This window comes from Daucus carota, chromosome 7, assembly GCF_001625215.2.
Source record: "Daucus carota subsp. sativus chromosome 7, DH1 v3.0, whole genome shotgun sequence".
In the NCBI taxonomy this organism is placed as follows: Eukaryota; Viridiplantae; Streptophyta; class Magnoliopsida; order Apiales; family Apiaceae; genus Daucus; species Daucus carota.
Window position 1 is genome coordinate 7,380,088 of NC_030387.2, and position 17,090 is coordinate 7,397,177.

General features: G+C 32.6%; 2 protein-coding genes across 2 annotated transcripts; both read left to right on the top strand.

The window, feature by feature from the left end:
* Positions 1 to 249: 249 nt before the first annotated feature.
* Positions 250 to 8,735, top strand: LOC108196600 (serine/threonine-protein kinase STY13). Its single transcript, XM_017363952.2, has 6 exons — positions 250 to 1,063; positions 1,455 to 1,587; positions 1,818 to 2,013; positions 2,501 to 2,625; positions 5,974 to 6,132; positions 7,757 to 8,735. The coding sequence occupies exons 1-6, from the start codon at positions 846 to 848 to the stop codon at positions 8,057 to 8,059; spliced, it is 1,134 nt and encodes a 377-aa protein (XP_017219441.1). The 5' UTR covers positions 250 to 845; the 3' UTR covers positions 8,060 to 8,735.
* A 7,165-nt stretch (positions 8,736 to 15,900) lies between these two features.
* Positions 15,901 to 16,867, top strand: LOC108193560 (non-specific lipid-transfer protein). Its single transcript, XM_017360269.2, has 2 exons — positions 15,901 to 16,353; positions 16,532 to 16,867. Exons 1-2 carry the CDS (start codon positions 16,007 to 16,009, stop codon positions 16,539 to 16,541), a joined length of 357 nt encoding a protein of 118 aa, XP_017215758.1. The 5' UTR covers positions 15,901 to 16,006; the 3' UTR covers positions 16,542 to 16,867.
* Positions 16,868 to 17,090: the final 223 nt, after the last annotated feature.

Below are 17,090 nucleotides of genomic sequence, written 5' to 3' on the forward strand. Positions count from 1 at the left end.
AAACAATTCATTAAAATTTGAATGAAATACGTTTTTTTTTTTTTCCAAATATATTTTCGACTAGAGAAACCTGGAGCTAAGATGCGATTCTGCGAAGGAAGACACAAGTTGAGAGCAAGAATGTCGAAATCGCACTGACACCACTTTACTTAATTCATTTTAATAAATTTGAAAAAGCCTCCCTCCCATGTATGTGCTCTCCACGTGCCTAATTCCAATTAGTCCTCTCCCATCAACATCCTCTTAGTTACCACTTAATCCTTTTCTTTGATTATGTTATTACATGTACACTCTTCTTCTTTTCTTTAACCCTTTGGTCCCCTCTATTCAACCTAACAGATTAACATTAACTCGCCGGAATATCTTTCTCCGGTCACAGTTTCAGCCACCCAACTTGTTTATTTAAACATCTGAAGCCTGCCCTTTTTTCCTTTTTCCAAATATATTTTAAAGGTTTGATTTTTATTCAACTAGTAGCTGCTGCTGTAAGTTTTATCTGTACCCTTTATTAGTTTTAGGGTTTTGCTTTACCTTTTGTTTCATTTGCACGGTAAACAAGGCAGTCTTCAACTTGAAGTTTTGAATTTTGCATACAGTAAAAAAGAAGTTTACTTTATTGGTAAATATCGGGTATATGAGTGGTGGGGAGTATTGTCAGAATTTTAGTCTTTTGTGTTTGCTTATTTGAGAAGCTAGTTGCCAAATTGAGATTGTAAGTATTGTTTTGACTTTTATGCAAATTGGGAAACCTTGTATTGTTTTGTTGAATAATTCAAGTGGGGTTGGATTAGTATTGTTTTCTGATTCAAAGATGAGGCATTTGGGGTTGATTTGAAGAGGGGAACATGAATTGTATTGAGAAGAAGAATATAGGAACAGGTAGTAGAGGAGAAGAGGGGGATAGTGATTCGAGGAAGTCCGGTGAACAACACAGCTCTAAATCCAATGGATCCATCATGGGATCATGTTCGGTTATTGATGAGAGAGTGTTGGTTGACCCTAAATTGTTGTTTATAGGGTCAAAAATTGGGCAGGGAGCTCATGGAAAAGTTTATGAAGGAAGGTGAGTGTATGCTGATTGATTTCGAGGCCTCAATGTTATGTATTTCTTTTGTCTGTGAGCTGTATATTTTTTTTTTATAGAGTTTTGTTTTTTGTAATTTTAAGAATTTAAAGAAAGAAAAAAGAAACAAACTTCCCTTCTGATATATTTTTATGTAAGGGAATTATGTTTGTGAATATTAGATACTGTTGGACTCAGCTTGTCTTTCCGGTGTATCCATTATGTTCATATATGCATCACCGGATTCTGTTGCAAGTATATATGTGGCACGAGTTATGTAGCTACATTTGATTAGAACTTTCTTATACTTGTATTATAAAATTCCACTGCTTCTACTGAGGTGCACATATATTGCTGTAACTAAGTAGGCCTCTTAAGATTATATTTTCAGGTATGGAGATCAAATTGTTGCGATCAAAGTTCTCAACCGGGGTAGCAACCCAGAAGAGAAAGATGCGCTTGAAAGTCGTTTTGCTAGGGAAGTTAATATGATGTCAAGAGTAAAACATGACAATCTTGTAAAGGTCAGTTGTTTAGCTATCTGTTAGCGGTTGTTTTATTTTCACTTTCTGTTTCTTTCTGTTCTGCACTATATATCTGATTAAGAGCTTTCTGTGCATATCATATCGTTCACCGTACCATTTAGCAGGGCTCTGCATTGCAATTTGCATCTAAATCTTAGTTTCTTTTATAAAGGGTATTCATACATTGTTTTTTAAACTATTTAAGCATAATATTGATTTTGTCACTGCAGTTCATTGGAGCTTGTAAGGATCCTTTAATGGTGATAGTAACAGAGCTCCTACCAGGAATGTCACTCCGGAAGTATTTGCTCAGCATTCGTCCAAATCAGCTTGATCTTCATATGGCTTTGAGTTTCTCTGTTGACATTGCTAGAGCCTTAGATTGTCTACATGCTAATGGAATCATACACAGAGATCTAAAACCAGGTACTGGATAGCTAGTCAGTTCTTTGTATTATTATTTTATATCGTGACGGAGTATATCTGAAATATGGTTATCTTTAGATTGTACAATAAAAGCTGTAAACTTTTTTCTCCATGGGTTATTCAGTTGTCTATCAATCAGTTAATTATATATGAATGAGTCTAATGCAGTATTTGATGCATAACATAATAGTTTTAATTACAGTTATATAAAGAAGTATGTATCTAATGTAGTATTTGTTTTAAATATGAGGAGTATATGTAGAAAATGCACATCAAATATGGTTAATTTGTTAGAAACATACTTTCAACTGTAGAACTAAGTGGAGGAAAAGTTATTTAACAAGCTGATTATATATGAACAAGTAATGAGTTTAGTGAAGCACACCATGTGATCCATAATATCCAACATACATATATGTTAAGTTGTTAAATTTGACCTATACTATACTCTTTAATACTAGGGCACATATTTGAAATCTTTATGCAGATAATTTGTTGCTTACGGCCAATCAGAAATCAGTAAAGCTTGCAGATTTTGGTCTGGCGAGGGAAGAAACTGTGACAGAGATGATGACGGCAGAAACTGGGACCTATCGTTGGATGGCGCCAGAGGTTTGTGCTATCTTTAATATAAGCTTGTGGAGCCTTTTTATCTGTATATAATTTTTTTAGTTGCTGAAATAAACATTGAAATTAGATTTGTGTTGTAAAGTCTGGTGCTGTAGTTAGGAATCATGACCTGCTGTAGTTAGGAATCATGACCGGTACTGTAGATAGGAGTGCTTTAACAACAGGTGACAGGCTGACAGCTATCCTTTTCTAGTTTACTGCTCTAGTTTCTTTTTTTTTTATATATTATTTTAGACAATTTTACTGCATATCTATGAGCCCATTTGGCTGAGCATAAAATTGTGACTTATGACTTAAATTGATAAGCCGGGAGTTTAAAATGTGTGTTTGGGTAATTTTGACTTATTAATGACTTTAAAAAATTAAGCCACTAAAAAAAGTACCTCAAACTAACTTCTGGCTTTAAGTCAGCTTCTAGATTATATCTCACTAAGTCAGTTTCTAGTTTATTTCTGAGTTTAAGTCAGTTTCGGGCTTATTACACAAAGAGACAATTTTCAGCTTAAAATCAGAAACAACTTTAAGCCGAGACAATCAGCCTCTATGTCGACCAAATAAATTTTTATCCCACTCTTTGCAGTAATTAGGTTATTTATTTTAATCTGAGTATTTAAAATGTAATAGTAAATATAAATTTTATAGGTTATTTATTTGAGTGATGAAATTGGCTTTTATTAATAAGATCATAAATTTATTTTTTTCGAAAAAGTGCATCCTACCAACTTCTGACTTTAAGTTAGTTTCTGACTTAATACACACAGACATATTTCAGCTTAAAGTCGAAAATGGCTTTAAGCCCGGGGGCTTAAAGCCCTGGCGAACAGCTTCATTGTTATAGGGTGCGTTGCTAAGAAATCCTAGGGTACTGGTTCTTTTAAGTTTGAGTCATCTTAGCAGAAGTCTCGGTTCAGTCATCCTATCCTATGGGGAGTGAAACTTTTGCAATTAATACATCCCAATGTACATTGTGTTTATTCAGAGTCAGCAAGTGCATTCAACTATTTCACATGTAAAATGTAGATGCTGAATCATCACTGTAACTCGGAATCCCGATTTTGTCCTCATAAATGTGGGGACCAGGCATGAAATGGTTTGGGATTTAGATCGAATCCTTCCATTATGACCAAACACTTCACCTTGCACCTATCTAGTTCATATAAAAGAGATCAGGCCATGAAAGTCTTATTTATTATTATCCCTTTGATTTATGCTTTGATTTTGAGTCTTTTACGCACACATAAATATATATTAAGTGTATAAGAATAATTGGTAGTAGATACTATTTTTTATATGTACAATGAATAAGATTAATATTTGTTATTTAGCTTATTTTAGATTTTTTTTGAAACGCGCTTATTTTAGATTTACATGTCCAATTTCGGATCCATGTCCAAGAATCCAAAATTTTGTAGAACTTAGAAATCGGCATTTTTCAATTTGAATGGTGTTTTAATGAATAATATATATAAAATTGTAGAATCAAAAACGTATTTCATTGTCACTTGTACTGATGTATATATGCATCAACTCCTTGATCAAATTTCCTCAGGTATTCACTTTTTCCAAAGAATAATTTGGTGGCATTATCTCACATGTTCTTGTGAGTTATGATTACCTGCATGGATTAAAAGTTTTAAACGTGAAATGAATTACTAATCGGGTATTGCACATTTGGTTGTATTGATAACGGTGCAGTTTAACCTTTCAGTGATGAATGGAGTTCAGAATATATGTTTAACTGTATTTAGTAAATTTGACATGGGTTTTAGCCCAACAGGCAGCCTATGTCTTTACGTAATTATATGGGTTTGGCCTATTTCAGGCCTTAGAGCTACTAGCTGTAGCTACACGTGATTGCTTATTAGCTACCATTCTACCCTAAAAAATAAGTGGTCAACCGTTTGGACACTGTTGATCATAAGTTGTCTATATATATAATATATACAGTATATATATATATATATATATATATATATATATATATATATATATATATATATATATGTATAGACGCACTTATCACTTATGTATTTAGCTTGCTTGTTTTGTAATTTAGCTTCTGATAGTCTAGTCTGTGAAATTCACTTTTATTTGTTTGGAGTCATTTAGTTTAAAATAAATACAATACTAATTACTTTCAGAATTTTTGAAGTTTATCCTTTCATATGTTATCACTTTTTCAGCTAATGTTGTGACATTTGCATTGGCAGTAGTAAATAACTAATGGTTTTATAGTGAAGAATTATAATCATGTTTTGGGGGACCCAAGCACAAATCTTTTATTCTTCATCATGTATCAACTAATTACTCACCACTTTCTTTGATTTACAGGAAACCAGCATATATATGTGTGTATATATGCTTAATTATTTATTCGAAGTTTACACTTAGAGTTAATCTCTTGGACAGTTTGTATCACTTACAACTGTGCAAAAGATAACTCTGTGTTTATTTGTCAAAGAAAAGACAACATGGTCAAATGTCACAATTCACAACTAGCAAAGACAGTTGTACCAAGACATTGTAAACTCGGTACTCCAGATATAATTTAAAGATAAGTCGGAGAACATAATTACAGCAGGGTAGCATACATTTAGCAGAGGTCTCGGTGTTCCAGGGCCTGTGATATGTGCTATATATACATGGTGATCTTCAACCTATTATAGATTTCTAATGATATATAATAGCAGCAGGTTTTGAGGAGGTCCGCTGCATACCTTCTGAAAACTAATTTACATATGCAAAGGTTGCACGTAGCATCATTCAGTCAAGTAAACTGGTGCTGTAATTCTTAGATAGGTATACTTAAAGTAATATCAAGTAAGATATCGAGTCTGCTGATCCATTGTTGCTTCGAGCAAACAAAGAATCTTGTTCTCGTTACTTTTAGAAGTTATATAAAAAGTTGTAGCAACTATGTTAAGTTCTTATTGTGAAGCTACTGGGCTGTTAGTTGTGAACTTGTACTTTCACATTGTTATCTTATACTCCCTCTGTCCCATTTAATTGTATACGTTTCTTTTCAACTGCTCGACACGCATTTCAATGCTCTTATAAAATATAGTTCCGTAACGTATTTTTGAGATTTTCTTTTTCTGAATAAAAATATAACATCCAAACTTTAATTCAGAAAAAGAAAATTTTAAAAATAAATTACACAACTACACTTTACAGGAGCATTAAAGTCCGTGCCGCGTCCCCGTCCCCCAATGTATACAATTCAGGGGGACGGAGGGAGTAGCATTTTTAATCGCCATTAGTTTGCATATGATGCTGGCATATCCTACTGCTATAATTATTCGTAAATATATTACATTTGTAACTTTGCAGTTGTACAGCACTGTGACATTGCGTCAGGGGGAAAAGAAGCATTACAATAACAAAGTTGATGTATACAGTTTTGGTATTGTCTTGTGGGAGCTACTGACTAACCGCATGCCATTTGAAGGCATGTCCAATTTACAAGCTGCCTATGCTGCTGCATTTAAGGTACTAGTAGCTGTCTATGATAATGTTATCAAAAACGAGCATGTTTTAGGAATTCAGTTTTTAAACATTGTATCATACTATTCATATGTACAAGCCTGCTGTATGTGCACAGCTAAAATTAACGCCTCACTGAACTCCCGGCCAGTAACTAGACCAGGCAATTCGTCCTTGTCGTGTACTTTCGTGTTCGTATACCCTTGTGTGGGGTACATTTTGTGTCGCGTTATCATTGGACACCATACAAAAATAAATATAAATATAAAATTATATCTTATGAAAAATGTTATATTATATTTAAGATATATTCTTACAAATATACATCATATATATTATAAAATTATGTATATTTATACAAATAAATATACATATATCTGTACTAAATTTTATTATTTATATATCAATTTATTTATGTCGTGTACTTACATGTAATGCCGTGTAACCAAAGGGTAAACCCAAATACGACACTAAATGACGGCCGTCTATTTTTCTGTGTCGTGTACTCAAAATGAAAAAACAAACACAAAAGTTCCCTGTCGTGTATAAAATATGCGGGTTTACAAGTAACCAGTTGTGTTCTCTGCTTTCTTTGTATTGTAAAGTGTTGTGCCAGGTACAAACATATTACACCTATCAGCAAAGGCCACAATGTCATTTGTAGCTGTTCCTTTTTGCTCTTCTATATCTTATAATTATCTTACCCAACAGTATAATTTATCGGTTACAATCTGCAGTGGACATATTATATAATGCTTAAATGGGATATGCCGTTGTATAAATAGCTGTGCACGGAAAAAACAGAAAGGATTGACAGCAAAAGTTTGTCAGGAACATCATTGATTTTTTTTTTGTTGTCTAGGCAGATCTCAGCAGTGTAGAGACCTCTAGCAGCGTTGAACTAAACTTTCTTATTTTTACATTTAAAGCTAGTCAGTATATATAAGATGCTGGTTAAAGTACTAGTTGTACTTGACGGTTTCCAATTTTTTTTTCAGTATGTACAAAAGCTATTACATCCATTTTAGAACTTGCAAGCTATATATTAAACTTGATATACAGTACCCTCAAACTTAGAGTGCATAATGAACAAAAGTTGACCTTAAGATAATTGGAAAACAAAAAAAATACTTCATTGTAAGTTAACATATTGGTGAATTTATTTATGAAAGGTTTATTGTGCACAATCGAATTTAGATGTGAGTGCATGGCACAAAATGTAAAGCATAAGTGTCAAATATTTGACTTATAAATATGCACCAAGAAAAATAAATTATATTCTTCAAGTATTGTATACAATTGAGGCAGTTGAGCTGAATCGACAAGGCAGATCCACCAAGGAAAATAAATAATACTCTATAGAATTGAGGCAGTTGAGCCAAATCAATAAGCCAGGACTGGATTTTCCTAGGCAAGGATATATAGATTGCAGATACAAAATGTATTACCTTTTATAGCAAACTTTTAGATGCGTTAACTTATGTTGAGCTTGAGGATCGGACCTAAATTTAGTCGTGTGACTGTCCTTTAAATTAGTAATCTGTATGTGATCTTCTGCTTTCTATACTTAACATATCTGCATTATATGATCCTACTTGCTAAAATTGCATCTGTATCCTCGAAAATGCAGCAAGAGAGGCCCAGTCTTCCAGAGGATATATCCCCTGAACTTGCATTCATTGTGCAGTCTTGTTGGGTTGAGGACCCGAATATGCGACCTAGCTTCAACCAGATTATTCGCATGCTCAATGCGTTCCTCTTCACACTGCCTCCACCCTCGCCATCACTGTTAGAACCTGACACTGTCGAGTCAGCAGAGACAACAAGTAACGGTACTGTAAGTGCGTTGTCTGCACGCAGTAGGGGGAAATTCGCTTTTCTTCGGCAACTCTTTGCTGCAAAAAAGACTAGGAGCCCACAGATGAGCGGGTAATTTCGAAAAGCTCCTTTCTGTTACTAGCCATATGGGCCTCTGGATTAGAGGATGTATATTTTAGGAGCTTGTTGTGATTACAACCTGAATTCTGATGATTAGCAAACTGTGGAGGTTCTTGAATGGAAACTGTGCTAATGGAGACACTGATTTAGCAAATAAATAGGGTATAGCAATACCGTCTTACATAACCTTATTAGAAAGAAGGCACATCTCGCTGTCATAGCAATGTTTTCTCCCCTTTATTCTGAAAGTGTCTAATAGCATTGCGATTTACCTTATGTGATTTAGTTCATAAATATTAGTTCAGTTCAGTTGGCATAGAAGCCTGAAAGCTTCCACATTGCTATGAACAAAGAAGAAGATGCATTTAACCAATCCAGTTGACACAAAGATCCAGAATTAGCTGATTTGTGTTGAACTCGAAAGAGTTTCTGACCACAGTGCTGAAACCATCCAGCGGCAACCCATGTTCACTGTATCGAATTTGAAGTCGCCTGTTGGAAAAATCTCAGGAAACTTCAGCATGTCAAAATATGCCATATGAGACAATGCTTATCTACAAATATCCTAAATATTTTTTCGTTTTACTTGCACTTTACTGCTTCCTAATGTACATATGTATAGACAGTGAAAGGGTAAGAATCGTTCTATATGCGCAATTTTCTCTGGTGCCTCCCTGTGTTATTACACTGCTTCTGATGAAGGATGCATTCGTACAAGTTCTTGATTTTCCTGTGCTCTAGAGCCTGTTTGAAGGTTTCAAGTCACGAACTTCTGTTTTTAACGTTAATATGAAAAATGTTTGTTTATTTAATAAGTCTAAAACTGATTTAAAGTAGGAAAATAAGTCAGAATTAGAACCATAAATTAGTGCTAGTGATAAACAAAATCAAAACTTACCAATACACTATATTTTTTTTTTCTTCTTTATGTCACTAATGTAATAATGTTAGGTATGTATTTTTTTTGTCCCTAACGACGTTAGGCTAACGTTAGGTTTGGATTTGATTATCAATATGTTATGTTTTTAGCATTAGTAAAACAACATAGTGGTAGTCTGCAATATTATGGTGATATGATATATATTTATATTTTTATATATAATACTCTATACGTCTCCTAGGTAGTTTACTTTGAAGGAGGGTTTGACACGCATTTTAAAACTTCTAAAAGATTTAGTTTTATATATTATTTTATTTTATTTTTCTGAATAAAAATTATGATTGTCTATTATCTATATTGTATATTTGTTTCAAAAAAAATCAAGGTTAGATGTCATCTGCAATCATTTATACTACTGTACAAAAATAAGGACGAATTGGAGGTTGGACTCCACAAAAATATAATATAACTTGATTCAATTTTACTTGAGAATTGATTGTAGACGATAGATTGTTTGAAGTCATTTCAGATTAATTATTTAATGATTTTTTAGAATTCTAATTATAATTCCTCCTAATTTTATCATTCATTTGTGTTATTATTACTTCCTCCGTCAATCTCATTTATTTATATATCCTTCCCACTGCTTGACATGTATTTTGAGGTTCTCACTTCTTATTAAATATAGTTATATGACTTAATTTTGAGATTTTCTTTTTGTATATAAAAATTCAAATGTCAATTTTTTATTTAGAAAAAAAATTTAGAGTAATTTATGAAACTAAAAATTTTTGGAGTCTTAAAATGTGTGTCAAATTCTCGCCCTCCAAGATAAATTACCTAGGACACATGGAGTACTACATATAAAGATATAGACACTTATTAGATCACCATAATATTACAGACTACCACTATATTATAATAATGTTAAAAAAAAATAACATAGTGTTAATAATCAAATCCGAACCTAACGTTAGTGACAAAAGATAATCCAAACCTGACATTATTGACAAAAAGAAAAAAACCTATAATTTAGTGGTAAGTTTCTAAATATATAATAAGTTAGGTGGCGAAAAATCCATTTTTCGATTGGAATTTCGGAGAATAGATTACAAGAACTGCATTTATATACCACTCATGGGTAGCATAATATGGGTATTTGGCATAACTACCTGCAAAAATACGGTACTTGTATTCACAGCCAAAAAGCGAGGGTTTATCATCATCTTTCGTCGAATAGCTCCGCCGGCCTCTTTTCTCACTCTCTTCATTTCTCTCTCAGCCGGAAAACATGGCTGCTGCTTTATAATCGCTAACTTTTTCTAGACACAGCGTTGTTGTGCCTCAATTGTCGTCGTCCACAAATCATCAAGCAACCATCAATTATAGTTGTTCTAATCTCCTGCATTCCTATCACTCTGCTTCCAGTATTTGCCAGATTGACGACGAGTGTGATGAAGAAGAGGATGCTGATGTTGAGCCATTTCGTGTTGTAGTAGAGGATGTTGGTTGGTTATTAACTTATGATGTATCATCTTCTTAGCAAATTACTTTTGTTTTTAGTTGATTTTGTGGTTGCTTTTAGTTATTATATAGTTGCTTTTACAATATTAGTAGTATTTGCCCCGCAGAGCAATCATTTTAACGATTTGCAACCACTTGTAACTTATTATGCAAATAAATGTAAGAGTGGCATGTCACTCCTGTTTTCTTAAGCCATGTACTTGATTCTGATTTAATTGAGTAATGCAAGTACGGTTATTTCAAAAAAAATAAAATATAATTTTCAACAAAATTTTCAAAGTTGTATTTGTGGTTGCATATAAGGTTGCTAGCAGTTGCAGAGATGGTTGCAAATAATTTTTGAAAGATAGTATTTTTGCAATTTGTTCTAAAAAATGATAATATTTCTGTAAAAATTGTTTTAGTGTTGGGTATTTATGAATAAAGCATTAATATTATTATTTAAAAATTTATGAAATTTAATAAGTTCTCAAATATAAAAGTTACACAAACAATATTTTACAGATTAAAGTAAGAGATAACTTAAAATCCGGGTTTTAAACCCAGTCAAACAAGCTCTTAATCGTCTTCAACAAGGATTTATATCATCGTAGACTTTTTTATTTCGAACTTGTATCCCTCCTTATTTACTTTGGAAAATGTTATATCCAGAGTAGAGCAGTTTTTTAATTTCCAGAGCAATTTGTAGAAATTTGTACTGAAATTGTATGATTTATGTGAATGCAAAGGGGAGAGAGAGAATTGAAGTTGTTCTGAAGATAAAAATCTTGCTCCGAAAATAATATTTTCCTTTATCTTTGGTGCATGTAGATCATCCTGATATACAAATTTAGACAGGAACGTAAAACTGATATCTCTCATCTACATCTGCAATAGAATTTACAAATTACACATCAATATATATATTCACTTTCTTGATTGTATTTCTTTAAAACAATTTAAAATATTTATATTGAACTTTATTTATTTTATAATTTTTTTATTTTTAACAAATAATTTATCAAATCGTAATATATGTATACAACTATGTTACTAGTCATTTTCACAAACACTTGAAAATATAAATGAAATTTCATTCCTCTAAGTTGGCATAACAAAATTTTGGATTATTTTATATTAACATCAGGATACCATCGTATAACAATGTTCAATAATAAAACCAATTTTTAATAATTATCTATCAAAGAAATTAAGTACTCCCTCCGTTCCTTCCATTTCTTTGTATTTATAGTCATAAGTCCCACCACTTTTCCAATTTTTTTCCTTTTCACACTACTTTTACTCTATTATCTTTTTTTACACATTAAAAATCAATGTATTCCACCAATTCACCCACTTTTCTTTCTTTCTCTTTTACACTACTCCCTCCGTCCCATTTTAGTTGTCACTTTTGTTTTTGTGCCGGTCAAATTGACCAAAGTTTGACTGAGATTTATTAATATTGTATCAATTGAAAAAATAAAAAATATATGTCACGAGAAATAACTTTTAATCTATTTTAAGATGTAATTTTCAATTTTTTAAAATAATGAAAGAATGATTTATAATCTCTGATAAAAAATTAGTCAATTTAACTAACAAAAATAGAAATGTGACAACTAAAATGAGATCAGAAAAATATTTTATATATATTTTTTAACGACCGTGCCTAACTCATTTGATAAAAAATGAGAGGGACAGACGAATATATATTATGCCCCTCCGTGACTATTGATTACCTATCCCGAAGGTAACCATGTAATTTGGCCCGGTGTGACGAGCGTTGGTGTCACTGATTAATTGATAAAGAACGGTGGGTTGGGCAAGAAAAACTAAGGAATATGAACCACAAAATAATTGGCAATCTATCAATAATGTATTGGACCCCCTTGACCAGGCCATCCCCTTATTTATTGTGTTAGGTACAGGTCGGTAGAAACGAAGTAGGAGGGAGCTCGCTAGCCCAGGACATTTATTTTCTTTTTGTTGTTTTTCAGAGGGGCAGCCACATCACCTTTTTTCTCGCTTATTGTGATTAATAAAAAAAAAAAATTAAAAGTGTATGCCGGTTTGTTTTCACCTTTTACTTGTAAGTTATAACTAGCTCAGAGGATCTTCCATCGAAACCCTTAACTAAAAGTTTAGTTGGCATATCACATATAAAAATTATAGCCAATGACTTCAAAAAACAACACTCCAACCGTAGATACCTTTTGTTTATAATTATAACCAACCTTCTATCATGACTATATTTGTCGATCGGCTGCAGATATGTAAGAATAATGCAAAATCATTTATTATCATAACAAAGTGATAGATTCTATTTATAACAATTTAAAATATTAATAACATACTACTTTTAAATTATAATCAACCAATATAACCAATACCATTGAAGCAAAATGTCTTATCGCTTCAGCAAATTTTACATAACGTTCTACACATTTAATTTAGCCAACCATTATAGCCAACCCCATTGGAGATGCTCTTATAACGCGTGCCGTGCACAGGTGATTCATAAAATTTGTAATCTTATCGTTTATATTTTAAATTTAATTGGAATACAAATCGATCATACGGATTAAATATTTAAATGTTTTGGTTTTATTGATAACAAAAAAGTTTATTAACATACATTATATATTAAGGGGACTCGTAGAATTATACCAACCGGCTGCTAAAACTCGATCGACTAATAAAATTACTACTATTTAATTTTAACAAAATAATAATAATAATAATAATAATAATAATAATAATAATAATAATAATATAGTTTACTATAATATAAATAGATAATATAGATCTATCATATTACTTTTAAAGTGATAACATGAATTACTTAAAAATAACATTAATGTATTTAGCTAAAACATATCATTTGTTGTATATTATTAATTATATATAATAATATTATCTTTTTTATATGTATGTTCCATGTGTTATTTTTTGAAAAATCGACTTTTTAGTTAGGAATCTGAAAAAAACAACATATTTCAGTTAAAAGGGTAGTTGCTATATTGTCCAATGTTATTTTTAAAAAAAATGAGTTTTTTTTTTAATTTGAAAATATAAAAAAGATTATAATTTTTTTTTAACGTAGGAACCCGCAGCCGTTACCCTTCGGGTGCGCACTGGGTAAACCCACGAGCTCATGCAATAGCCTGCAAACTATAATTAGGCCCATGATTCGGCCAGGTACCGACCAACCGATCGACCAAACTTTTAATGTTTCGGCTTTAGTCATACATTATATATAGATTGGTGCTTTAACAATTTTTGATTTATTAAAAATTAACCAATTAATATCTAATTAGTTATTAAATTTATCAATTTATCCATTATTTAAATTTTACCAAAAATTTCTTATTTATATATTGAAATATATTTGATAAATCCATACCATACTATTAAAGCTGAAACATTAAACATTTGGTCGGTCAGTACTTAGGCCGAATAATGGACCGATTATAGACCTTTTGTTATAATCAATTATCCTTTTGAACTAAAACTATTATCTTTATTTTCAAACAAAAAAAAATCCACTTTTTTAAAAACAACATTGGACAATATAGTAACTACCCTTTTTAACTGAAGCACGCTATCTTTATCAGATTGCTAACTAATCGATTTTCTAAAAATAACCATACAACATACATATATTAAAAGGGTTCTAATTTTTTCACAATTAGACTATTTTATTTATTGTGCACTAAGTCGGTGGGTCTCACGGAAACAGTCTCTCTACTTTAAGGGTAGGGGCATGGTCCGCGTACATTTTACCCTCCTCAGACCTGCTCTGAGCGAGATATACTAAGCACGTTTGGTTTGATTTGGTTTATTTGAAACGAAGATTTGATCCAAGAGTTAGGTAGTATTCTTTGGCTTATTATGTTTGTTTAGTTGAATTGTGTCTTCTTTTGATTTGTTAATTTGTCATTGAGTGCTTTATATAATTAGAAGAATGGCTAACTTTTAATTGAATCTCTAGATTTTATAACGAATCAAGAGAGGAGTTGTAATTCTAGTACATGGTATGATGGACACAATTTGAGTATTAGATCGGGAGATTGATATGAGAATTGTGATACATAAAATCCTTGGTTCTTAATAGTTTATATTGTACTTTAATTGACCATGGTAGTGGCTTTTGGGGGATAATTGTAGGCATTATAATCTATCTTGGAAGAGGATTTTATAAATATGAGAAGGATTGTTTTAGCAAACAAGAGACACGAATTAGACATTCATGATAGCTGTTGAATAACTCTAATTCTTGGAGTGTTTTATCCCTTATATTTTATATAATTTATTTATTTGCTATATTAATTAGTTGATAGATCAAACACATCGATATATTCTCCACAAATCTGAATTGTAAGAGACAAAAGACTTGAAATTGATATTGATATTAGTCCATACCTACGAACAATACTCTTGGAAATACTCGACAACAAATTGGTGCCAAAATGATATGGATTACAATTTTGGTTGGAACAACGCTCAGAATTTCTACAATGATCAAGAATGACATCTAGATTATAATTTTTTTCAGAATTTTAATGCGTATCAGATGAACTCGTTCGATTTTTTCAACTCATATTATACTCCATACCAACCTAACACTGATTTTATATTATGAAGTCGATAAAAGTTTGATTCAATATGATCCTTTTTTATTATCTTTGGGATTTTTTGATCATATCGATGAACCAAAATTTGAAGTTGCTGATAATATCAATTTTTCGTGTGAAATTTCATTAGACTCTGATACTATTTATAACATCCAAACTGAAAACTCGATGCACACCGAATCCAACGACCCGTTATAGATTAGTTCAAAATATTAGTCGTCTGCTAAAACTTATAAAGATCACAAATATTTTTCTGGATCGGGATGTTATATATTCATTCCCCGCTGAGTTATCAATTCAATTTTAAATGTCCAAGTTTCAGAAATGTATGTTTTTTATTTTTCAAAAATTGAATGAATGAAAAAAAAAATGTAATATTAGATGCTAAATTCAAACCTTGAGCAATATATGAGAACTCCAATGGTATGGGATGACCAAATGTCCTCACCACACCATTAGAACCCTGATCCTATTTTCAGCTATACGGACCTAATTTCGCAGTTCTTTCTAACTAGACTGCAAGTAAATTACAGAGTAGCCGTCTAATATTAGGATCAAAAAGAAATTCTTACCAACTTTCCCAAACCCTAATACAATTTAGTTGGAACTTCTTAGCCCACTTTTCTTTAAAATTATGCTGCTACTTGTCAAAATTTACTAGGAGGTTTTTAGCCCACTTATCTTTAAAATTACGGTGCATTTATGTAATTGTATGCATGATAATACAGACAACAACCGAATTAAATTCGCCACAACTACCAACTGTACATCTTGTCTGCCATGCATGTGTCAGTGTGAATTCACACTCACACTCACTGCAGAGTGCCCACGTCTCCCTGTCGCTGTATTCGCCTATTTAAGGAAACCTCGCAAGAGCTCATTACGCAGACAAATACACTTCATCTACTAGCTAAAACAGGTAAAAATGGGAGTTTCAAAGGTTGCAGTAGCAGCAGCAGCTCTGATGTTGATGGTACTGGTGATTCATCATCCTGCAGTCGAGGGAATAACGTGTGGACAGGTGACAAGCTCGGTGGGACAGTGCTTGGGGTACCTCAAGACCGGTGGGAAGCCGGTTGCGGGCTGCTGCAACGGAGTGAGGGGGCTCAACAGCTTAGCCAGAACACCTGGTGACCGCAAACAGGCCTGCGCTTGCCTCAAGACCATTGCTGGTGCCGTCAAAGGGATCAACTATGGCTACGCCGCTGCCCTCCCCGGGAAGTGCGGTGTTAAGATCCCTTACCCCATTAGCCCCAACACTGACTGCAGCAAGTAAATGCTAGCTTCCTCAATTTCCTTTTAATATACGTATAATGCAGCATATTATGAGCGTTTCTTAATGAGTTTTTTTTACTTTTTACCGTCCAACAAAATTGTATTATTTATAATCGATTGTTCTGGATCATTATCAGGCTCTAATTCCTTTCCTTCTGCCTTTTGTTTATTGCAGGGTGACTTAAGGCCTCTACGTGTATATAATGGACCGAAGATCTACATGTCCCTAGCTATATGACGAGTCCATATATATGTGTGTGTTGTGAGAGGATTTGAGTTACAGATCTACTGAGTATTACTTATAATAACGATTGGGGATTTCGTTGATTGTTCGATCACGTTCCAATTAAAATCGATTTATAGTGACTTAAAGTACGTATTTCATGTATTTTTGTGTTTTACTTCAATTGTACGTCGATCAGTAATAAGGAGCGTCCATGGATACATATCCTTGGTCATGTGTCTTTCTGTATGTTTGATTTTTAATCAATTTACGGTTGCTTTTCGGCAATATCTTTAGCTGCTGAATTAATTTTGAACTAAAACAAATCTCCGGCACGACATGGTTCAAGTCATGTAACCGGTGTTTGGGCGTCAACAATAATGCAGTAAACACCATTATGAGTCGAGCATGAGGATAATATTCTCCTCATAATTTGGTGACCCTTTTATATCTAGTGAGAACTTGCTCCTTTTAGATTTAAGTTACAATTCAGAATTTCGTGATTTAAACC